This window comes from Siphateles boraxobius, unplaced genomic scaffold, assembly GCF_051911475.1.
Source record: "Siphateles boraxobius isolate OS27281-9 unplaced genomic scaffold, OSU_SipBor_1 51, whole genome shotgun sequence".
Taxonomy (NCBI): domain Eukaryota; kingdom Metazoa; phylum Chordata; class Actinopteri; order Cypriniformes; family Leuciscidae; genus Siphateles; species Siphateles boraxobius.
Window position 1 is genome coordinate 2,135,174 of NW_027509153.1, and position 17,064 is coordinate 2,152,237.

Below are 17,064 nucleotides of genomic sequence, written 5' to 3' on the forward strand. Positions count from 1 at the left end.
TTCCTTTTTCCATACCACTTTAACGTGTCATCTCCTTCTTTGTCGCGGCTTGCGAGTCGGCCGTGACACGTCAGTCCCACCTCTTCTAGCGTACGCTTGTTCAAAAGCGACTGAAACTATAGACTGCCTAGTGTTTTTAACATGGCATAAAGCTGCTAATTTTGTTGGCAGACCAAACATTTTGAACTGAGGACCTTTCGCGTGTAAAGCGAACGTGATAACCACTACACTACGGAAACTTGATTTGGACATCAGTCCCACCTCTTCTAGGGTACGATTGTTCAAAAGCGACTGAAGCTATAGACTGCCCAGTGTTTTTAACATGGCAAAAAGCTGCTAATTTTGTTGGCAGACCAAACATTTTTTATTACAGTACAGGAAACCTCAATGGCCATTTGTTTTATTTGTGTCCTTTTCTAAAGAGATTAAACCACAAACATCTCTGCAAGTGTACTGACCTGCTCAACAGAAAATCGAATACGAAAATTTTGCGAAAACCACCCACAGTTTCCGCCCAGTTTTGAACTGGGGACCTTGCACGTGTGAGGCGAACGTGATAACCACTACACTACGGAAACTTGATTTGGATGTCAGTCCCACCTCTTCTAGGGTACGCTTGTTCAAAAGCGACTGAAACTATAGACTGCCTAGTGTTCTTAACATGGCAAAAAGCTGCTAATTTTGTTGGCAGACCAAACATTTTGAACTGAGGACCTTTCACGTGTAAAGCGAACGTGATAACCACTACAATATGGAAACTAGATTTGGACATCAGTCCCACCTCTTCTAGGGTGCACATGTTCAAAAGCGACTGAAGCTATAGACTGCCCAGAGTTTTTAACATGGCAAAAAGCTGTTAATTTTGTTGGCAGACCAAACATTTTTTATTACTATACAGGAAACCTCAATGGCCATTTGTTTTATTTTTGTCCTTTTCTAAAGAGATTAAACCACAATCATCCCTGCAATTGTACTGACCTGCTCAACAGAAAATTGCATACGAAATTTTTGCAAAAACCACCCACAGTTTCCGCCCAGTTTCGAATTGGGGTCCTTTCGCGTGTGAGGAGAACATGATAACCTCTACACTATGGAAACATGTCTTCAGGTTGCAGACATAAATCTTTAGGTGCACGCTTGTTAAAAAGCGTATAAAAGAAATGAGCGCTACACCCACCTAGCGTGGCAAACAGTTTAAATTTTCTGTCAGAATCCAACCGCTGTTTCTGCTCGGTTTCGAACCGAGGACCTTTCGCGCGGGAGCCGAAAATGGTTAAGCTAACTTCCCTTAACTTTTCCCATTCATTCTCTATGGTACTGCTCAACACAATGGATGCAATATACCTTTGGCCACACGTAGACTTCCTGGCGCTGTTTCGCTTTTCGGTGGCGGGGAATTTTAAAGGGGTCATGACATGTTTTTTTGTTTTGTTTTATTATTTTCCCTTAGGTGCAATTATAGTATTACTATAGTTTTTTGTACAAAAAAACTTTAAAAATATAGTGATTTATGACCTTTTCCCACCCTGTTTCTCACCTCTGATTCAAACAGTCTGTTTTGGAGGTGTTTTCCCTTTAAGAGTTCAGTGTTAATGCCCACTGTTATGATTGGCTAACGTCAGTGCTGCTTATGCATAAATTATTAACGTTTATCATTTTGTATCACACGTAGACTACACAATGCTCCACCACGTGAAACTTCGGTCTTCCGATCTTTTACCATCGTGTCAATTCTCAATTGATTTTGATTCAAATGCGCGAGGGAGTGAGAGAGAGAGAGAGAGAGAGAGAGAGAGAGAGAGAGAGAGAGAGAGAGAGAGAGAGAGAGAGAGAGAGTTTGAAGGCGCGCGCGCGGCCGGGGCTCTCTCTCTCTCTCTCTCTGCTCGTTCTTCAGTAACATGCCCTGTCACACTCATCTGATCACTCACCGTTCAAATTAAGCTTTGGCGGGCTGCATATGCTGCAAATAAACTGCATCCGACTGTTTTCCTTGACGTCTGGATCGTTCGGCAGCGTATTCAAAGACTCAAACAGGAACAGCACATCTGCATAGCATCGCAGTCATCTTGTAAACAGACCCACTCGCTGCACGAGAACGCATGCGATGATGCGAAATGAGGCGTAGTTGTCTTGCGCTGGAGGCGGTCATATGCAAACGACTGGTACGTCACTTCGCACCGTGACGTCACTTCATACAATGGATCTAGAACGAGCTGTATTTAGAGCTTGATTAAATAAATGCTTCGTTTATAATGAGGAGGACGTCTTAAGCTATGAAACTTGCAGGAAGTTTTAATAGTACATAGATCTCTTATACACCAAAACATCAAGGCAAATTTGGTTTCTCATGTCATGACCCCTTTAAAAGCGTAGTGTCATCTGTCAATCAATCATTCGCAGTGGAGGAGGGGAGACCCGTTTTACGATCGGAGATATTTTTTTACCGAATTGTCAGCAAATTGTTTTGTTTTTTACAACAATTTTGTACAGTCTAAACTACCTTCAGACAGATTTTACCTCAGGTGACCACATATACATTATTATTCATATATTTTATCATTTAAATTGCATGTTGTTATCATGTAACGTAAGTTAAGTTAACTGTTAAGTTAATTGTATTGTTAATTGTGTTGAATTGATTGTGATGTTAAGAAACCCAGTAAACCAAACTCCTCGTTGTAAATACAGCTGTTATTTTTTAAGAGTGTCTTTGTTTGTAACGGTGAATGTTTCATCTTTGATTTCTTACTATGCAATCATATAAAATGTTTACAACTATGTGTTAACAGTGCAGTATGATGTAGTACTTTTAATGTAATTAATAAATAGTACACACAAATATAATACATTTGAATTACAAAAAAAAATGATTACAAAAAAATATGTGTGCAATTTAATGGTATAGTATATGAATAACATTTTATTGTGATAAAATAGATAATTAAACACAATAATAGTGTGTGAAAGAGGATATTGTGAAATTAATATGAATATTTATTTAATAATAAAATGGTTAATTTAATTGTTGTTTTATTTATTAAGAAATAAAATAATTGAAATCAGAATATAAGTGCGTTAATTAAGTGTGTTAATGCAACAGACCATAAACACTAATCAGCTCTTTGTGAGTGTATATGTACAGCACAGCAGGATGCAGGTGAAAGTGATCTTCCCAGGCAAGATCAAAGTGTGCTTCAGGAAAGGACCGACTGGATATCTGAGACAAGATCCCTCAGATGAAGCCAAGAGGATCAAAGACAACCCCAATCTCCAGGACAAATCAGCCCCTTAAAGGGAAGACAAGGTCAAGGAGAATGCCCGCTCTGTTGTCTTCATGAGAGGAGGTGATGTGTCAGACAGAAAAGAGGTGCTTGGAGAGTATGTGCTTCAGTTTGGAAAGTACAAAGACAAATCATTCCGGTGGCTGCTAGAGAATGATGTAGGCTATACCATATTCTTGACTAAGAAGGTTGAGGAGGAGGAGGAGAGAGCCGGTCAGTTTAAACCAGAGGGTCCCAAAAAGGACAGCCTACTTTCATTTCTTGAGTACAGTAGAAGCTTCCAGGAAATCGAGGACCTCCTAAATTATTTAACTGGAAGATCAGTGGCACCACCTGTGAGGAATGAAGATGACAACTTGGTTGGCTTTGGGATTAATGCAGAAAAGACTTGGAGGGATGTTTGGGAGAGCAGAGCAGATGGATATGCTGCATTTATCCTCCAGAAACAGTGCGTCACAGGCAGCAAAATGTTTCGGCTGCAGCAGTACCTCACTCAGAAAAAGAGCCAGCTTCAGAGTGTTTCAGCGGAACATGCTTCCACTGGCCTTACAGCATCTGCCTCTCATCCTCCAGGTTTGTTGACAGTACAGTTGAGTATATATAAGGTCGAATTGAAAAATGTAAATGTGGGATGACATATGATTCCCATCTTTGCTTTTATGCTTTGTTTTACAGAAATGGAGGATGATGAAGAATTGGAGAGAATGATGCTTTCTATATCCCCATCCAAAGTCCAAGGCCAACTGAGTAAGAAAACCTCACACAGACACATTTTTGGATCAGTAAGATTTTTTTACTAAGTCTGTTATTTGATTCAAATACAAAATAAAACAGTCAAAATTGTGAAATATTATTAGATTTCAAAATAGCTGTTTTCTATGTGAATATATAATAAAGTGTAATTTATTTCTGTGATCAAAGCTGAATTTTCACCATCATTACTCCAGTATTCAGTGTCACATGATTCTGATGATTCGGTGCTCAAGAAACATTTCTCATTATTATCATTGTCAACAATTGTATTATTGTTACAGTATTACAGTACAACAAATAGTTATTTACATTTTTATTTCAGGATTCTTTGATGAATAAAAAGTTCAAAAGAACAGCATTTATCTGAAATAGAATCTTTTGTAACATTAAACACTATTGTTCAAAAGTTTGGGGTCAGTAAGAATTGTTAGTTATTTTTGGGGGGAAATAAATAAAATAAATCAATACTTTTATTCACGAAGGATGGATTAAATTCATCAAAAGTTACAGTAAAGGCATTTATAATGTTACAAAAGTTTCTATTTCAACACACACTATTTATTGTGGTTGCTATATCCATATTTTTCTGAATGTACACCCGTATGAATGTGGAGTATTGCTGTAAAAGAGCTTAATGCTCAGTCAATTTTCCCTGAATAAACAACAGTTGATGATATTTATAATTCCATCCTTTCATACCAATCTTTGGTTTGTTCTTTTTCCATAGAAGTGGAGGAAGGTGAAGAATTGGGGAGGATGATGCTACCCACATTTTCATCTAAAATTCCAGACCAACTGAGTGAGAACCACATACATATACATACATGCTCTATCAAACTGCATTCATTTCCATGAAACATCATTACATTTTTATACAGCGTTATTCAAGATGGTAAATGTTTGGCATGTTACATTGTTTCTGCGCTTTGCTATATATATATATATATACTGAATATATACATACAAGCTACAGTATGGATTTTCACAGCAGCTTCGGTAACAAATTCGAGACAAATTCTGCTGTAAAGCAGCTCTAACAAGCCAATTGTGACATTATTCAGCTCAAGTCACTTCAGTATTGATTCAGTTCAATTCAAGATTCAGATCAATTGTGCATACATACTGTATATACAGTGTATTTGTGCATATAAATGTACATGTGACTCCTGTACACACCACTGTACACTGAACAAGCAGAAGGCACGTAGCAGTGCTTTACATTTTTCACATCTGTGTGTAGTTTGGTGTGTACTGAACTTTAACAGTAAAGGGTTTTATATGTCATTGTGTCTGTTTATGTTATAAATGCTTGAAAGTTTAATTATCTTCACAATGATCACTTCACTTCACTATTATCTTGCCAGGCTATTCCAGTAAAAAGCAAATCAGTTTTTTTTTTCATTTACTGTTTACCAGCCTCTCTTAGTGAAAGACCATGGTTGATTACATGGTCAATGAATGGACAATTTCATCACTGACTACTGTTCTTCCAGCCCTTGGAATGCCACCACCACACATTCTTACACCTCAACCTTGCCCTCTCCTTGAGCCTGCTCTTCTCCCTGCTCCTCTCACTGCACCTCTCACTGCATCTCTCACTGCACCTCTCACTGCATCTCTCACTGCACCTCTCACTGCATCTCTCACTGCACCTCTCACTGCATCTCTCACTGCACCTCTCACTGCATCTCACAATGCACCTTTCACTGCACCTCTCACTGCATCTCTCACTGCATCTCTCACTGCACATCTCACTGCATCTCACAATGCACCTCTCACTGCACCTCTCACAATGCACCTCTCACTGCACCTCTCACTGCATCTCACACTGCATCTCTCACTGCGCCTCTCACTGCACCTCTCACTGCACCTCTCACTGCATCTCTCACTGCACCTCTCACTGCATCTCTCACTGCATCTCTCACTGCACCTCTCACTGCATCTCTCACTGCACCTTCTCCCTGGGCCCCTTGGTCTTACTCTTCCTCATCCGGACATTACAGTGTTTGTCTTTTTCTGTTTATGTGTCCAAAAACATCACTCCTCAAAGTCCTCCTTTTACTGTATAAGTGTCAATGTAATAGGAAAAAATAACCCCTGCCACTGAGTCTAAGCCAGACTGGAATCAGCTATGGTTGGCCCAATTTACCCAACATAAATCAGCTGTGTCAATTATTCAATTGTTTGTTTATTATCAGCTGAGATATATTGTTTTTGAACTGTTACTATTGCAGAAGCAGAGGTTTTTATACTGTATCTAAGGTTTGGAATATTGTTTTTGCTATTGTGGGATGGTGTGTGTTAACAATTGTAAGTACTACAAAAACAATCCATAATTTTGTTGGGAGGTATAGCTTTATTGTATTTAGAGTTTTGAAAATGTGACAACTGGTTGGACAAACGCTTGAGACCACATCGCCTTTGAGACCAGTGCAGGAAACCATGCTCTGTCAATGTAAGGACTTAATGTAACATAATTTTACTTAATAAAATTTAAAACACATTTAACATATTTAACAAATATAATGCTCATCTATGACTAATGTCAACCATGTCATCCTGCAGCCCTCCTCCCAGTGACCTCTGCAGAATCTATAGCCTCTACTCCTCCCTCAGGCCCCCCTGCAACTGCTGTCCAGTCGGGACTCCTTGCAGCCTTTACTCCACCCACAGCACTCCCTGCAGTCTCTGCTGGGCACCCCCCAACTCAGATGGAGGAGAAGCCAGCACTTCCACCACTGCCAGGCTATGAGCAGGATGTAAGCCAATGGAACTGCTCTCACCAGCAGAGAATCTGGATGAAAACAGAAATGGAAGCCTTGGGACTGTGGCAAGGCTCTAGACCGGTGAGACATCCAATGAACATGATCTCCTTGTGGTGTTACCCACCTCAGCCTGAGCTTATTGATGCTGTCTATAAGTTGCCATCACCGAAATACTTTCAACTTCATCCATTCTTCATTTGGAAACCAGAGCACTCCATTATGGAAAGAGTCCGCAACAACTACACTCTGCCATGTCTGAACGGCTGTCCGAATCCTCACGTTGTCTCATCAGGAGTTGGATGACCCCGTGTCATTATTGGTACAAGCAGCCAGTACTACATGCTGGCCTCTCGGCTCAGCTGTAAAGTCTGTAAAAAGTAATGGTATGCAGACAAACCTCAATGGATGGACATGCTGCCAAGTCGATTCTGCAACATTTTTCCAGCTTTTCGTATGCACAAGAAGGCCATATGTAAGACTGTGATGGACGAGTTGCGGCGCACAGCAAAGTCTCCCAATGATATGGCCAATCAGTTGAACGAAGCTCTCAACCTCAGGTATGAGCGTGCACACCTGGCTTACCTGTCCACTGTTAAGAATGTGCTGGATGGAGACAGTGGACTTTATGGTCAGCAGACCATCACAGGGGCACTAAGAGCAACAAATACTCCTGCTCCATTTGGTGAGTATGGTGATGTGGTCGGCTGGTGTGGAGTAACAGTCTCACCCCACTACTTGGTTGACTGCCTCATTCAGGAGTACCATAGGCAGGAGAGCACAATCAATTTGCTCCTTAAAGCCACATTTGGACAAATATTAAGGGCTGACCATACCCGCAAGGTGGCCCGGAAGGTTGTGCTTGCATCAGGTACTATGTCGTCATACGCTGTGATGAATGAAAACTGGATAATCTTGTCCTGGGTGATGCTGCAGTCTGAAAGTGATAAATCCCTGCAGCCAATAAATGCTGGGCTGTCCTGTCGTTACATTTTTGCAGAACTGCCAAAAGCCAACTATCAGTGGCTTGACCGGTAAGAACCAGCCATCACATTTTCCTTCCCACCTATATTATATTTGTAAAGTAAACAAAATATAGTATAGCAAATACATGTATCCTATTTATTTGAATGTTTAATATTTTAAATATACTTCTCTTTGTGTGTGGAACAGTGATTGCTGTGCTGCCTTCAGGATCCCAAACCCTGATCCCCAGGAGCACCTCCTCTGGGATTCTTGGAAGACCACTGAGGCTATAGTGACTGAGGCAAACTCTGGGCATCTCATCGACACCTGTGCCTCCCGCAAAGAATATAATAGCAACATCAACATCAAGCTGGACTTGTTCCACTGCATGCGGTGGTTCTCCAGAGAGTGTACTTCAGAGCACCATCCACTGCACAGTGCTTTCTGCAAGTTTCTGTCAGCAGCTTTTAGTGTTGTGGACCAGATGGACCTACAGAGACTGAAGCAGGCTTATGTCTTCTGTGGGATAGTGCCTGCAAATCCAACAAAGAAGCATATCAGGGAGCACTGTCGCACTAGGGTCCCACACCCCAAAGAGCTGCTGGAGAGAGTGGAGAGAGTTCTCCAAGATTCTTTTTAGAATGAGATCCTGATGGTGGGCCACTGTTCAAACCATCGATGTTGAAGGTATGGAGGATTCAGCGATACCACATCCTCAGAGGCTGCCTGAGTGACCCAGAGATTGAAGAGGGGATCCTCTATAGGCATGCTGGAACGGTCCAGCTGAACCATGTGAAGGGGGAGGCGGCAGCTGTACCCGTGTGGATCCCTGTGAGAGGCACCTCTCAGCAGGAGGGATTCCATTTTCATCAGGCGAGATGGGTCACAGGCACTCAGGTATCCACAGAACTTATCCAGGCGCTGGGCATGATTGGAGTGGCTCGCTGGAATTTCAAGCGCCTTGTGGACCTGAAGCAGCCTGGAGTGAAGCTGCCTGCAGTTTTTGATCCTGTGCTGATCATGGAACTGAACAAGCCATCAGACGTGGTGACAGGCCAGGCCAAGTACCCTGCCTTAATTATCTCACACACAGACACCGGAGAAAGGTTTGGACTGCAGTATGTTGTCGTCCTGTCCCCCTGGACTGGGACAAGCACAAGTCCCAGAAGGTACCTGTTGCAGAGGAGGGAGAGCATCAGTCCTCACAGCCATCTGCTCTCGGTGAGATATTCCCACCTGATGACACAACTGAGGAGGTGAGGGGGGAACACTTTGCTCAGCTAAACTTGACTGTTGTACTTACAAACATCCCCATTCACTATAATCCAAATCTAATATGTAATTACTGATTCTAACCCAAATTAATTACTCTATGCTCCAGGATGACATCTTTGGTGTGGCTTCTCCTGGCTCAGAAACAATGATCCAGCCTGCACAGCCCACCAGTGTAAAAGGTGATTCAGCTCACATCTTCATCCCTTAATTATTCCTTATTTATATGAATACTACATATATTTTAGAGATAAAGGTGAAAATGATTTACTTATTCTGTCCCTTTTCCTCTCTTTTAGATGAGATGACACCACCACTGCCCTTTGCTCCCTCTCCACGAGCTGCTCGCACAGGTTCCATCAAGGCAGGGGGTATACTTTTTTTCCTAGACCATTTTCGGTGGACACAGCCCATGAGGGATTCCATTGTTGGCCTTCTGGCAAAGTACCATAGGCAGAAAGACCTTCTCACCCAAGTGGATGCGGAGTATGCTGCCCTCGTGCAGGCTGCCTCCAGGGATCTGTTGTGAACTTTTTCTTCTCAAGTGTAGAAAAGATAGAGTTGCAGACCAGGAGATTGTTGAGGTATAAGTTCTTTATTTCGTCGCTGTAGTCATCTCAATCAAGTCTAGTCTAAGGGAACTTTACATTGCAGTTTACATACATTTCAAGGGGGTGGGATTAATTTCATAGTGGAGGGGACTCTTGAACAAAACATGTAAAGGAAAGTACATGATTCAGCTGGTTACCTGATTTCATCAGGTAACAGTGTAACTCAGAGCCTTGAGATGCTAATCCAATCAGCCAATCAACAAAACCTTTTGACCTGACCTTTGAGATGTGACAAGAGGTTAATGTCCAAAACCTTGATTGCCTCAAAAATGGAAAACAGTGTTTGCCCTTGCTGCTCAGGAGCTCTGTAAGCAGCCGCTCAAGGAGAAGGATGGTAGTCTCCTCTCCACAGGTCCTCCTCCGGCAATGGAGTGCCAGCTCATTCCTGGTAAGATGCTTGTTGACATCTTCATCTGTCCGCGCAGGCCAGCCCTGGGATATCAACAGCTCTCTCTTTGCTTTGCGAAGCATAGAAACATCGGCCGCATCCCACTCAAAAATGCACGCTGACAGCCGTGACATGAAGATGGGATACAGCTGATGGGCATCAGTTGTACACCCCATGGCAATCCTGCGCATAAAATGCCAGATGTCCAAGCGAATCATGAGATCAGGCCACCCTCTGAATCTGGTTTTCAGCTTGGTCTCACCCACATCAGTGCAGCAGCCACAGTCCACGTACAAAACAGTAGGTGGATCCACACTAGCCTGCTGGTAACTTTTCACCAGACCATCGACCATCATGTCCAGTCCTGCTCCTTCCTGTGCTGTCAGCACACTCATGAGCACCTGACCAAACTCATTGCCAACAGAGGTAAGCCAGAGTCCCGTTCCCCTTGCCGTCCCAGCCAGCTTCTTAGTGATCTGCAGTAGATGACAGGAAGCATGCAATGCAATGAAACATCACACCATGTAGAATATGATACTCATGCTCTGATAATGATATAACAGTAAACACCATAAATTAACAAAAATCCCCTGCTAACCTTTTTAGTGGAATCGATCTTCAAGACTGAACCATACGTAGATGTTATCCTTGCATGGATTTCATCCAGCCTTGTCAGGATGTCTTGGCTGTACACGGTGAGCAGCCACTTGCAGCTTGGGACCACTGTAGGCTCTGGGGGTTCCTGGAATTGTATTTGCAACACCCCGGGTCGTTTGAGGAAGTCCACACATTGGGTGGTGTACCGGGCCATACGCTGGAGCCACTCCTCACTGTGGTTCTCACGCAGCTGTTTGATGACCCGCGTGGGACTGTTGCCTAGGCCACGCTCACGCAGGAGCCGAATGACTCTCATATCACAGGCATACCTTAGGAAAAGCAAAATCCACACATTCATATATTTTACATAATTGATTAGTAAAGTATTTGCAAACATATGTGATGATGGGCTATCAACTGGATGTGGAATTAAAGTGTACATACTTCCGCGTGAGGATGACCCGAAATTAAGAGCGATGGCCCAGATCCAGCTGTTGCAGGACAGTCTGACTCCAGGACACATGCGAGGCTTTACACTTCGTACAGATGAGGGTTTCTGTGACCATGTTGTACATCCTATCGATGTCCAGAACCTGCCGTGCCCTTTTGTGCAGACCGCCTCCAGTCAGCTGATGCTGCCCGCAGGCAGAATTGGGACAGAGAGCCTTGATCTTCCACAGCTTGTACGGCATCCACAGCAACAGAGCATGACAAAAAAATCTGTCTGGAGCTGGAGCCTGGTTGTAAATAAGTGCTGGCTGTGGTGGGTAATACCAGAGCTGTAGTTGTCTCGAAGCTCTTGTTTTCCCTTGGGCCCCATTTTAAAAAGCCTGCTGGCAATCCACCTGTGATCCTCTGGTGGCAAAGTGTCCGACCACAAACGATGCAGTCGAACTGCAGATGCATCTTGCAGTAATGCCCCCAAAGGAGTAGTCTGTGAAGGAAAAAGACAAAACATTTAGTCTAGCAGGTCATTTATTTAATTACTGCTTTATCTATCCAAGACTACCCTCATATAAAATAGAAAATATTGGATGTCAAATACGTACTTAAGGTTATAGAATAAAATGTATACATTTGTTCCAATAGTTTTCAGAATTGTGTCAGCTGCTAGCACTAATTTGTGTGACTCTACTGAGTTGTGACAGTTAATATGCAAATTCAATTATTTTGGACCAATAAAATTTGAAATTACTTACCGAGACAACATGCAATGAAATATAATATATGTTGCATATATAACAAGAGAAAGAAACAGTCATAACTGTCCAATAATTTTAACTAATCCTAGATGGAATTATACAATACTGTTTAAAGGTCTATGTTCAGTAAGATTCTTTTTGTTTTTGAAATATGATTAAAATACAGTCAAAAACAGTAATAGTGGGAAATAATATTGCAATTTAGGATTGTAATTATTTGAATCTGTTTTCAAATGTATTTACAGTTTTTTTCAATCGCTAACAAGCGCTTACCCATACTTCAGATACTTTTTCCTAAACTCTTAACACAGACTCACACCAACAAAACACAATTGGCCAAATGGATAATTTTCTTCTCAAGAACACATTTTGTTACAGATTTTTATGATTGTTTACACACTAAAATAAAAATTTCCACGCAATTTGCAAAATTCTACTCCAATGAGCAAAACCCCTCCACAGATTTGCACAACATTACACACAATGTCTGTTTTACCCTTTTAGCAAAACATTACACACAGTGATTTGTAAAACTCTACACACATTTTCACACCTTAGACACAGATAAGGATTGTGAGGTTACTTCCTTGTCATTACAAAGCCCCGGTTTGCCATTGACCACACTAATGAATGAATTGGATATGCACATCCATCAGGCGTGGAAGCACACATGTGCTAATTTGAAAACGCATCACTCAGGAGTGCTATAAAAGGCAGCAGGTGAGTTCACCTGTCTTCAACAAAAATGGAAGGAGCTAGAAGAAGAAGAAGAAGAAGAGTGAGAATAAGAGGGGGGGCTCAAAGAGGAGATGAAGGAGGTAGAGGAAGAGGAGAAGGAGGTAGAGGAAGAGGAGAAGGAGGTAGATGAAGAGGAGAAGGAGGTAGAGGAAGAGGAGAAGGAGGTAGATGAAGAGGAGAAGGAGGTAGAGGAAGAGGAGAAGGAGGTAGAGGAAGAGGAGAAGGAGGTAGAGGAAGAGGTGAAGGAGGTAGATGAAGAGGAGAAGGAGGTAGAGGAAGAGGAGAAGGAGGTAGATGAAGAGGAGAAGGAGGTAGAGGAAGAGGAGAAGAAGGTAGAGGAAGAGGTGAAGGAGGTAGATGAAGAGGAGAAGGAGGTAGAGGTTTTCAAAATTGCGTGTAAACAATTGAAAAAAACTGTAAATATATACTAACTCTTCATTTCAAAATAGAACACATCTTTCTCTGCACACACTAACTTCACCAAAACACTGGAAATCTGACTCAGAATGAAATTATTCTGTCAAAGAATAACACTTGTTTTCACTTCACAAGGTACATGCAGTCAATCAAAGTACTAGGGTTTCAAAATACTGGCTATTGTATTACAAAAACTTCATAGACTTTTGTGTTTCAGTTTTACAGGTATTTGCATACAAAACATGCAATCCACCATTTTTACACTAAATTTATTGGTTGGGAACTGTATGTCCACATGTACAGTATTCCAGTAAAAAGCAAATCAGTTTTTTTTCCCTTTACTGTTTACCAGCCTCTCTTAGCGAAAGACCGTGGTTGATTACATGGTCAATGAGAGTGGCACGAATTTCATCACTGACTACTGTTCTTGCAGCCTTTGGAAGTCCTTAGGCCTGCTCTTCTCCCTGGCCCTGCTCCTCTCACTGCACCTCTCATCTCTCACTGCACCTCTCACTGCACATCTCACTGCACATCTCACTGCACATCTCACTGCACCTCTCACTGCACCTCTCACTGCACATCTCACTGCACATCTCACTGCACATCTCACTGCACATCTCACTGCACATCTCACTGCATCTCTCACTGCACATCTCACTGCACCTCTCACTGCACCTCTCACTGCACATCTCACTGCACCTCTCACTGCACATCTCACTGCACCTCTCACTGCACCTCTCACTGCACATCTCACTGCACCTCTCACTGCACCTCTCACTGCACATCTCACTGCACCTCTCACTGGGCCTGCTCTTCTCCCTGGGCCCCTTGCTCTTACTCTTCCTCGTCCAGACATTACAGTGTTTGTCTTTTTCTGTTTCCAAAAACATCACTCCTCAAAGTCCTCCTTTTAATGTATAAGTGTCAATGTAACAGAAAAAAATAACCCCTGCCACTGAGTCTAAGCCAGACTGGAATCAGCTATGGTTGGCCCAATTTACCCAACATAAATCAGGTGTGTGTCAATTATTCAATTGTTTGTTTATTATCAGCTGAGATATATTGTTTTTGAACTGATATCATTGAAGAAGCCGAGGTTTTTATACTGTATCTAAGGTTTGGAATATTGTTTTTGCTATTGTGGGGTGGTGTGTGTTAACATTTGTAAATACTACAAAAACAATCCATAATTTTGTTGGGAGGTATAGCTTGTCTGTTAAGAAAATGTAAGCATTGTGGAAATGTGTTCACAGACTGCATATTGTGTGAAAACTGTATATTATTGCTCTTAATTCATTATGATAAGATTTCCTGCATACAAAATATATTTCTAAAAAGTGCACAGATGTGGAATGTGTCTTAGAATGCAATGTGGATTATGCCAGTACTTACAGAGACAGTGGTGCTTGGTGTAGGGGCACTGGACACTGCTGCGCTGGGTTGGTCAACAGCCTGAGATGGTCTCCTAGCCACACTCAGATTTGGCTTTGCAGCAGCAATGTGGGACCCACCAAATCTTGGTTTGGTAAACTAAAAAAGGGCAAAACAATTTCAATGAAAAGACAAATTGAATTGTAACAGCACATTGGCCAAAAATATAATAAAATGTAAAATGAGAAAATATCTATTGATCCTATCATTCATTATATAACTAAAGGACCTGCTTTCTTTCTTTAACTTATTTTTTTGTCTGTGTATTACCACACTCTACTACTTATACAGATTGAAATAAGCACAGTTAGAATAGAAAAATGTGTGGGAAGGTATTGCTAGAATGTGAGTATATAGTAATTTAACAAGTACCTTTTAAAAATGACTTAAAATCAAAAATAGTTTGCACATAGTTTGTAAGAGAAAGCGTTTATTAACAGTAATGAAGGTTACCCTTGAAATGGCAACAAAGCAGATTCATGATGACTTAATTAATAATACGTGTATAATTAATTGTGCATAAGTGGAATGTTACCTGAGAAATACAGAATGAAAGACGTAGCTTCAGTAGCCAGTTGGAAAAATCAAGAGAGATGCCATGAAGGACGCGAGTGTCCTTTAACCCATAATGGCAAAGCCCAATTAGAGAGGAAGAGGAGAATGCAAGAGCAGAGCCCAGAGAAGAAAGAGAGATCACATAGGTTACATTGTTCTTTCACCATTTTACTTGATCTAAACCAACCTGAGACAGTGAAACTGACCAATAAGCAGACTACAGCCGCCCCTGTACAAGGTGTCACAGCTGGCAGGTAGGTGTAAAAACATACCAGCCATTTCCACTGAACTTAAACCTTTATACTAAACGTATATTAAAACTGCAATTATATATATATAAAAAAAATGTTATTACCTTTGACAAACTTGGTATAATTTTAGAAGTAGGCTGGGGTGGGAGCTGACGCTGACTCTGCGCCATGACCTCCTGTGCTGGTCCAGTAGCGGCAGACTGTTGTTCAACAACCCTTGGTGCTTGTCCAATAGAGGCTGTGGCCTGCTTAAGACAACCACAAAAATACATAGGCTACAATAATTGTTGAACGAGAAGAATTTGTTCAGTAAATTATACATATATAAAAAAAATACAAGTTACATCTTTACATTGTTACCTTTTGAGTGTGAAAACCACATATGCACTTTGGGACCGCTCCGAGCAAGGTTGTCTGGCCGCGAGACTGCATCGGACATCTTTCAATCTGTAAACATTATCACACATATAACATAGAATACATGCATTTCTAACTTATCAGTATGAATGCCACATTAATTTATTGTAGTCTGTCATTTATTTTTATTCATGTTCTTTGAAGGGGAGATACAAACTGTAAAATTAGAGATAAAGAGTGAGTAAAGTTTGTATCCTCCTTTAAAAGAACAAGAGAGGAACATTTCACACCTTCAAAAAAACATCCATTCACTCAACATCCCCACCCCCACTGCCTCAAATCTCTGAATCTCCCAGTGCAAAAAAAAGGTTTTTTTTTTACATAAATAAACATAAATCTCAAATACCTGCAACATTATCTACATACATATCTATAAATAATGATGACATTGAATTAAATGATTAGGATTACAATTATTACATCATGCAAAGGTGACAAAAGCACACTCACCCTTTGGTACACGTCATGCCACTTTTTCTGTCGAGGAGCTGGCCTGTTACCCTCATTTGATGGCCAAACTCCTGTGCTGGCAAACTTTTTTAGCCTTGCAATCCAGTCAGTATCTGACATGGCTTTATGGGATTTTTTGCCAGACATTTTTTTGTTGGGGGGCTAACGGTTAGGTTATATCGTTTTGAACAAAACTACTATAATACAAATTATTTCTTTAAAAAAAGCACACACGATATTTACAATTATAATATATACAATTATATACAAATATAAAATTACATTGTCCGAAAATACAGTTAAAGTTACCGAAAAATAAGTTTCGCAGTCCTCCGTTAAAATGATGATGCCTGACCTCCGTGACAGTGATGCTCGACGTCTGAACTTTTTGACCTCTGACACGCCCCTCAGGATATGTCATTACTTCGTACACCTTCGGCTCAGTTCGGCAACTTGATTGACACTCGGCTAGCTTCCTGACTCCTCCTCCTAGCGGTGCTAAGCGTAAACGTGCCATCGACATTTCCTTGTACTCTGATTGGTCAAATGTCGAAAACGATAAGGAAAAAGTCAAGAATGGCGCTCTCTGATTGGCTGCAAATGTTATAATGTCGAGAATGGCGCTCTCTAATTGGCTGCAAATGTTATAGCGCGTCGACGTGATTGGCTGTGGCGTTCAACATTGTTCAACATTATCCCCATTTTGACGGACTATCCTTCGGCAGCTGGCGTTCAGGTCGCAGTCTCCCCTGGAGGCGTGGGTTCGAATCCCACTTCTGACAAACCTAACCTTTGGCTGCGGGCCCAAGCTAGAGTCTTTAACCCTCTGGCAAGTTTATCAAGAAATGCAGTAATGTTGACAAAGCACTGCAAATCAGTTCATGCTAGAATAAACCAAACATTAAAGTAACACTGACCTGCAGTACATGACCTTTAAAGTAACACTTTAGTGCAATGTATGGGATTCTATGGC

The 17,064-nt window shown here is 41.5% G+C and overlaps 1 protein-coding gene and 1 non-coding gene across 2 annotated transcripts; one reads left to right on the forward strand and one right to left on the reverse strand.

Moving 5' to 3' along the window:
• Positions 1-505: 505 nt before the first annotated feature.
• trnav-cac (transfer RNA valine (anticodon CAC)) lies at positions 506-578 on the reverse strand. The gene has a single exon. It is a non-coding gene; the product is annotated as a tRNA-Val (tRNA).
• Positions 579-7,252: 6,674 nt separating this feature from the next.
• On the forward strand, positions 7,253-8,402 carry LOC143712773 (uncharacterized). Its single transcript, XM_077204781.1, has 2 exons — positions 7,253-7,830; positions 7,970-8,402. The coding sequence occupies exons 1-2, from the start codon at positions 7,253-7,255 to the stop codon at positions 8,400-8,402; spliced, it is 1,011 nt and encodes a 336-aa protein (XP_077060896.1).
• Positions 8,403-17,064: the final 8,662 nt, after the last annotated feature.